Genomic DNA, 8,485 nt, shown 5'->3' with positions numbered 1-8,485 from the left:
AAAGAAAAAGTTCTACATTTTAGTTTTTCTGCCTTTTCAAATGCAGTAATATCAAAGTCAGATCACCTTAACACAGTCAAAACCAAAACACCTATCCTGTTTTTTCCATCTCCGCACTAAAGGTAGAAGTCACTGTGACCTGCTAAGATTTATTCCTCCCATCCTGTTTTTGAACCTGCTTCTGCCATCTAGGAAACCATTGTAGGATGGAAACACAAGCTGTAGGAAGTCTCTCTCTCTCTCTCTCTCTCTCTCTGTCTATGTCTCTGAAGGGGAGTTATGATTTAACGTATACAGAGGAAGTGAGTTGTTCCAGCAGCTGAATAACTTCCCCCAAAGAGAACAGCTCACACTAAAGGATATGGGCATGACAAAGAACATCCTCAAGTTGGTGGAACATTTACAATATGGAAGCTGACTGGAAATCCTGACGTTCTTTTTTCCCTTCTTCTATTTATGACTGGGTCGCTCAGCTGCTAATTGACCAGAAAACATTGTGAGGAGTACAATACAACCCTGAATATGGGCCAGTGAGCGGCCTCAGCAAACTCTGGACAAAGACTCCCTGTTCTCTTCATAAAACACCAGAACGGCTCATCCCTCCTGACTTGATTCACATGTCATGGCTTTACTCCATTGTGCAAAAAAAAAAAAAAAAAAAAAAACATGTTCAAAAGATTGAAAGAGCATGACACCATATAGCTGCTGGGGAGAATAACCCAGCTGTTTAACCCGCAGGCTGTTTGTGCATGTGTGCTGTCTGCTGTCTGATCCCAGATCTCAGTGAGGAGCTTCTGATGAATGAGGTTCTCTGCTTTTATTGATTCTCTCCATAGCTTTAATACTATGGAGAGATTGCCTCTTAAGGCTACATACAGTTATATACCTACAGTTCAGTGAACAAAGGACTGTGGAATACAATGTGTGTACAGTGTGTGTGTGTGTGTGTGTGTGTGTGTGTGTGTGTGTGTGTGTATACAGTATCTGTGTGTGTTTTGACAGAAAAAAAACGTATTGATTTATGGCCTGAACAAAAAAGGAATGCCTGTATGGAGAGCCTTTCCTTTGTAGCGTGATGAGACAAAAGAAAAACAAATGAAATGTGGCGTTAATACAGGCTTTTTATACTGTACATGAGCAATTTCTGTATTACAAATGTGCTAATTTCAAGATGATTTATAGAGCGTGGGTCTGATTCACTCACCTTGTTCATATCATCAATGCACAGCATACAGTTTGACATTCTATTAATGCATGAATAATATCTGTAATTTGGCACATTAGATATATTTTGGTGAAACACAGGCTTACGGTGGCTCTGTAGCGGGTAATCTGATGTTCCTCTCATCACCATAATAACATGAGCACTCCTCCCAGAGCTCCGTCACCATGGTCACCGTGCCACACAAGACAAACACACAAATGAGGAGACTTGAATGTGACTAACACACGCACCTGCATGAGCTCCAGTGGCTGCATTTCTCAGTCACATTTGCACATATTTCCTCTGACGTTGAATGAAAGAAACACTTGATCTAATTTATTGCCTTATGAATAATGTATGCTGCACTAACTGGATTGGATTGCTCCACATTAATGTCTTCTCTTCAATCAATGCTGGCTTTGCAAAAACAGACCATCAGACTAAAAGCCACCCATGCACACATGTGTCTCGGTAAAAATGGTTTAATTTGTTTGAATGTATGCTTTTGATGCTCAAATTGAAAAACAATCCACCCCCCCCCCCCCCCATTTTGTACAAATAGAACTTTTTGAAATAAAAAACACCTTGTTAATAAAAGATATCTAATAATCTTCATATTTTGGTTCTGCAATCACATACACTCATCAGCCAAAATGCTCAAAAGTCTTATTTTGTCTGTCCTGATATTTTATAAAAGCACTAAGCCAGTATGAACACATTACTCAAGCTTTCAGTAAAGAGCTCTGCCTGCAGTGCAGAGAGACATTCAGTCAGTAATCATGGGTGCAGTGTCTGAGGTGGTGTCTGGCTCAGGCTCACAGTGCCCCTCCATCTCCTCCATCTCTCTCTCCACAGGCTCCTCTCTGCTTCTTAAACAGATTGGCCTCCTCTCTTTCCACCTCCTCCTTCGCTCCTTGTCAGTTTCTTTTGCTGTCTGCTCGAGCTCCAGCATGGCCTGTTCGCTCTCTCCTCTCTCACCCAGGCCGAGGCTGCCGTTTCTGGTTGTGAGAGGCAGGCGTGCTCCTCTCCTTCCCATTACCATATGGAAGAGAGAGAAGGTGTCATCTGGGCTATCAGTCACACACACTGTGGTCAGACCTTGGTCGCCATAGCTCTCTTGTGGCCTTTTGGGAGACTTGGTCTTTGTTTTCTTGCTCAATATGAAGTTGAAAAAGGCCGTCACTAGAAGCATTGTCCCTGCAAACACAAGATATATTCCGTTTTTACAGCTTTTAAAGCAGAAAAGTTGACATGCCACTGTAAGAAAAGCACTTTAAGTCAAAATGTGTGAAGAAAGTCAGTTATGACACCAGTGCAGTTAAGAGGTCTGTAATTATTAGTATAAGTGTGGTACCCGCTGGCATCAATGTTACCTGGAATAATTGCGTGCCACACCAACACAGGGTGCAAGAAACAGACCACTGACATTATGGAATAATAGAGAAATTTATGGAAGCCTCCGATGTGAGCCATCTTCCCCCACAACACAAACAGCTGCCAGTCTGGAGGACAGCTACAGAGAGATGAGAGAGGAGAAGGGTTGAAACTGCAAAACAGGATTTCTCTCATGCAAAGTGTCAGCCAGCCACATCTTAATGTTAAAACTGAAAATGTATATTTTTTTGTACTTTTGAATGGTGTTTGGTATGGCAAACAGCATGAAAGACTAAGAAAAATAATGCTTTACACTGACAAAGTTCACAGCTTTCAGTGCGTTATGAGTGTATTTCTTCTTGCTTTGTGCTACAGGACCCATGTGGATGATGTTGTGGATGAGTGTTATATACTCACGGCAGACACATGACCAGGAGAGTATCCAAGAAGTAGGCCAGTTCAAACATCATGATGCCAACAGATGACACTCTAGTGGGAAAAATAAGTTTGACACCAGATGAAACTGATATAGTCTTTGTGATAAAATCAGTTTCTAAACTATGTAAACTAGATCTAAATATGGACGACTTTCTTGTTTCTGTGTATTTTATCTAGGACCAATAGTGAAGATTGTTTGACAAAGGGTCGAAATGCGGGGAGACAGGGGAGACGTCAAGTGCCCTGTGACAAACACAATAAAGAGAAGAGATATCACTTACATATGGTGTAGAGGAGTTGTGTTTTTTCTTCTTAATATTGTGTTTAAATAGTCTGATAACCATCTTAAGTTGTGAACCAGAAAAATGCCCTGTGGTTAGCTATCACGAGTACGCTCCCCTCTCTCTGAAGAGTTATCGCTCTGTGTGTGTGTGTGTGTGTGTGTGTGTGTGTGTGTGTGTGTGTGTGAGTGAGTGTGTGTTTGTTCAGAATGCATCTGCATTTGTGTGTACACGCTGGATAAACAGCCATGAATTTCTGCTCTCCTTTGGGAGAAGCTTTCCTGTGGCTCTGTGAGAGTTTGGCTGTGAGCCACGGAGATAATAAGAAGTAGCAGAGAGGTCGCCTTTCTGCTCCTTCTCTGTGCACCTCTGACTCCCTCCAAACATCTCCTTGAAAGTATGTTTGTGTATAAGTGGTTGTGACAGTAACTACTGTATTGTAATTGTTTTCTGTAAGCCCTCAGCACACCTTCTTTGCCACATTAAAATGCAGGTTGTCAGGAATGCAACTAGTTAGTGTGAAGTAGTCAGGACTGCTTTGCAAGGATTAAATTGATATATTTTATTACAAAAGTAGAAAAACAAACCTAAGCACTTACAGTAGGTAGATACCAAGGCTGTTGAATTCTCCCAGTTGTAGAGTTTCCACTCCTACAGCACATAGCACTTAAAAAGAAGCAAAATGTTCATATCTTTTAAAAAATCTTGTAACTTACTGGTGAGCAGGTTATGTCCAGCAGATGTCAGACTTTGTTCATGATTTTCTTGTTTAGTGACGGCAAACGTGCAGTGGAGGATCTTAAGCCGAGATAATCAAATATGACAACATGTATAAATGTACTTTCTTTCTGACCTTCACCACATGTTGTGCCTTTTCTGTTTATTGTTGCTTTGCTTATGTTATGATTGTTTTCAAGGTGATATTTAATTTAATTAAAAACCACTAGGCCAGGTGTGTGCAGGTGATGTTTGAAGCAGTCATTAATTTTAGTCCTGGCTGCAACCATTTTGTCCTCCTAATGGGACAATAAAGATGACCTGAAGTCACTCACCCTGAATTCATAGTTTACATTTGTACTGAAGTGATGATGTAAGTAACATGAAGATATTTAAAGAGCACTTTGTATCAGTAATTGTTGTAATTGTTTCCGTCATGGTCACAGAATTGTGGTAATAGCTTGCTCATGCTTGTAATTACCTAGTCACTGCAAGCAGCCTATAGGTCATTTTATTTGACATTTAAGACATTGCAGATCTTCTGCCAGTTAATCATGACATCTTAAACAGCTTAGCCACATCTTTTGTGAAGTGGTAACTGTATATCACAGCAGATCTGCTTATCTGACATCTTGATCTCATTAATAATACATGATACAGAGATGTATTACTTGTATTCTTTTTATCTATATTTACTCTAAATGAAAGCACACTTTGGAAGGGACTGTAAAAAGTGATGCTGGGCTGTAGCCTGAAGTTGTTGATTTATTCCTCTTTCTGTGTGCCCTTAACCTCTGACCTAGCAGTGCAGTAAGAAGTCAATAGAGAACTTCCCTTGAGGGATCAATAAAATGCGTTAAGTGAATTAAAGTACACCTATGCTACTGCCACATTCATTTTGTTTAGAATAAATATTTCTAAATCTGTTAAACACATTTGACTATACAAAAACAGAACACAGCTGTATTGATGTGAGTGGAAGATAAGAAATTTGTCTTTCTTTTTCTTTAAATATATTTTTTCCTTCAAGGTATGAAAGAGGTAAGAATGGTTAAGTTGTAATCACTGCCAAACACATGGAAGCAGTTTCTATGAGCTGCTTACCAGAAACCCAGAGATACAATCTGCACCAGAGGGAAATAAGGGGGAATGCAGCTAAATGCTCTCTGTTAGTTTATAAAGAGTGAGAGGAATTAGCGCTGCATATAGACCAGCTAGTTATTAACATATATTATCTCCCAGCATGTATGTCGGGCTACAGAACACACACAGAGGCAGGCAAACACACCGCAGACATGCAGACACAGGCAGAGGGTTAAATACACTATAAATGTTCAAACACACATATATAGAAAAATGCATAGAAAGCTCATGAAGGTGTGAATGTTTAACAGCTTGGGATACACATGTGCCCAGTAACTCAGCTGGATACAGAGACTTGGTTTTGGTGTGATGCGAGGCACATGGCTGTCAGTAAATGTTCGGTGTCTGCAGCTGTTTGATTTTAAGTGGAGGGAGGTCCCATATTTTTTGAAGGAGGCAGCAACCAGAGAGCTATTTCCCCTGTGATGATTTAATGTGGCTAAGAGAGCTGCATGCAGTCTGTTCCTGTGTGCTGCAGCAACAACAGAAGAGGGGAAATAAGAGCAAGGTTATATGTGACCAAGTATAGTTTTATATACTCTATACATATCAGCTGAAGATAATTTGGTGTTGTTGGAGGTCAAGAATACACTTGGCCAACATCAAACTTTAATCATCTAACATTTTGGGTTTATGAAATCCTTTAACAAAAACAGATGGGTTACTCTCTATCCATGAGACCTTGAGGATGTTCAAACTTCCTGAGAAGCCTTTTTGTTGTTGTTTTGGATATCAGCTTTAAACAACAGGTTGCAACACTACCTATAATAAAAGTACTATTACCACCACTGCTACTACTATTTTATGTTGCATTTAAAATCCCTGTTTATATTTTTGCAACAGTACAAGCTCTGGCTTACAACTTATCGCAGTCTTTTGTGCATCTACTAGTGTATCCAAAGAGCCAAATCAGGCCAATACTGAAACAATCAATCATACACATGACTATAAATTTAATCCTATTATATTTTTCTTTTCTTTTGTCTTACCTGTTGCTGTAGAAACACCAAGGATCCTGCAGATACACTCGACCACAATCCACCACATGTTCTCTGAGTTCCCCATGACCGTCAATACTTTTTTAAATTTGGAAATGTAACCTTTTCACTTCTCTAATGCTCTTTGAGATAGCCGGCGATGAAGCAGTAACTAAAGTAGCATTCTAGACACATAGTTGACTGTTAGCTCGATGGATGGATGTGAGTAAAAATGCCAAAGTCGGGTAATCCATGAATGCCATGATGTTTGAAGGCTCTTAGACTGTCTGAGTTCACCTCAGAAAGGTCTGTGACTCAATGCCTCCGTTGCTAATCAGCCTCACACACACACACACACACACACACACACACACACACACACACACACACACACACACACACACACACACACACACACACACACACACACACACACACAATAATAATACCACCTTCAGCTGGTTTTGCATTCCACCCTGTGTGTCAAGGTGAAACTGCTCAACTCAGGGTCATTTGTGCACATATGTCATTAGGACTGGTTAAAAATTATCTGTGAAGAACTAATATAAAAATACCGCACATGCACACATACATACATACACACATAGTCATAATAATTTGTATGCACTGCAGAGGAGATCAGTGACCTACAATTCTGGATTTCTTGTCCCCTCCCCACAACCTTTTCTTGTTTTCCTCCTTGATGTAATTTCATAGTCCTATGAGGATTTGGTTGCGTCACTGTACTCAAATATATCAGAAACATTTTTTATATTGTCAAGGCCACAGTCACACTGCACATGGAATTACTATTTTGGCACCTGTTGGTTGCAACACTGTTTCAGTATAGTGACCTCTGATGAAATAGGCTGTGGCTTGCGTCAGTGAAGAAACACCAATGATTTCATGCGTTTAAATATTATGAGCAAGTTCAACCTAGTGTGCAGTTTTATTTAATGCAACATTGATTATGTATGTTGTGACTGGTGTAATAATGCCACAAGAACAGAGACCCTTTGACACACTTATTCAGGCATTAATACAAGCCCGTATAATTGGTTGACGCAGGTTTGGCTGAGGTGTAAGCTTGTTCAGGCACAGCAGATGCCTTTCGGAACAAGCAGTAAGAGTCACAGAGCTCACACACACACCCTGACTCCTAGTAGGAGCCAAAGTAAGCTACATAAATCTCCTTAAAGTCTCTAACAAAGACACTTTGTGTTTTTGTACCAGTTGCTCATGTTTCCAGCTTAGCATCAAGGTTATTTGTGGCATTTATGGTATATAGCGTAAGTGTGTTTGAGCTGTTCTACAGAAACTACTGATACTAGAAGTGTAATGACAAATGTAACAATAATTGGTGTGATTAATTGGCAATCCCTCAGCCTATTATGTAGGACTGTCATTAGGTCATGATTCATTTGCCCAACATTGGTTACCAACATAAAACATTTCCATTAGCAGCAGCTTTGCTTGTGTTTAGTCAACTATCAAATGTTAGCACTGTTAACATTAGCATTTGCAGAAGTTCGACCAAACTCACAGTCACAAGTGTGGCTGTAGACTCTTAGTTTTATTCTTAAGATATTGTTTAGAAACTGTTAATAAGTTGCAATCACTGGTTTAATTTATAAAACAATGTGTTCATTCTTAAAGATCTATAATCAGTTCTCCATGTTAAAAAAAAAACTCTTCTCCTGCATAACTCGCTTTGACATTTTATCTAGCTCTCTCATTCATCAGTAATAGCTTTTTAGTCTTTTGATGACTTAGTGGCTTATTTTTAGTAAATGGACTGCATATGTAGTGTTTTTCAAGTGCTTTATAACATGTCTCTTATTGGCTCACACACTGATGGGAGCAGATTTACGATCTTGATCATCTAATCATCAAGATACAGGTCACTCTGACATTTGGACAGGAGAAGCCACAAACCACATATCATGTAATGAGCCACAGCTGCATGTACACTTCCACGTTGTAACAGACTGTAAAAAGTGCCAGGACAATTGTTTGACCACCCAGTCATTCTTCGTGTGATTTAACTGATAAGAAAAAAAAATACATTTGAAAAATCCTTGATTAAATCCAGTGTATACTTACCCTATACTGCAGTGTACAGTTGCACAAGAGCAGACATACATGAGGCAGGAATGTTTACTGTACATGTTAACTGAGCCTTGGCACTATGGCCATGGCAGTCTGTATGTTTGTGTTTATTTGATATGGCTGGCCCTCATGATGGCAGAAAAAAACAGAATTTATAATATGTCCTTGTACATTTTAAGAAGATCATTGTTGACATTTACTGTATATTGTGAGTCTTATGGCAATTGTCAGGATATGCCAGA

The 8,485-nt window shown here is 39.6% G+C and overlaps 1 protein-coding gene across 1 annotated transcript; it reads right to left on the bottom strand.

Moving 5' to 3' along the window:
• Positions 1 to 1,970: 1,970 nt before the first annotated feature.
• tmem72 (transmembrane protein 72) lies at positions 1,971 to 6,222 on the bottom strand. The gene is made up of 5 exons (XM_053333229.1): positions 6,147 to 6,222; positions 3,897 to 3,963; positions 2,996 to 3,067; positions 2,578 to 2,717; positions 1,971 to 2,401 (listed from the first exon to the last, which is right to left on the bottom strand). The coding sequence occupies exons 1-5, from the start codon at positions 6,220 to 6,222 to the stop codon at positions 1,971 to 1,973; spliced, it is 786 nt and encodes a 261-aa protein (XP_053189204.1).
• Between the last annotated feature and the right edge of the window lie 2,263 nt (positions 6,223 to 8,485).

The sequence above is a fragment of the Scomber japonicus genome, chromosome 14 (assembly GCF_027409825.1).
Source record: "Scomber japonicus isolate fScoJap1 chromosome 14, fScoJap1.pri, whole genome shotgun sequence".
Classification (NCBI taxonomy): Eukaryota; Metazoa; Chordata; class Actinopteri; order Scombriformes; family Scombridae; genus Scomber; species Scomber japonicus.
This window is presented reverse-complemented; position numbering and strand designations above follow the sequence as displayed.

What these genes read in the sequence shown, in the direction of transcription:
- tmem72 (XM_053333229.1), bottom strand. Translation starts at nt 6,222, where the DNA reads ATGGGGAACTCAGAGAACATGTGGTGGATTGTGGTCGAGTGTATCTGC. An exon ending in TGGTGTTTCTACAGCAACAG is followed by an intron (nt 3,964 to 6,146) that starts GTAAGACAAAAG and finishes CTTCTTTTTAAG; the next exon opens with TGCTATGTGCTGTAGGAGTG. An exon ending in CTCCTGGTCATGTGTCTGCC is followed by an intron (nt 2,718 to 2,995) that starts GTGAGTATATAA and finishes ATCTCTCTGTAG; the next exon opens with CTGTCCTCCAGACTGGCAGC.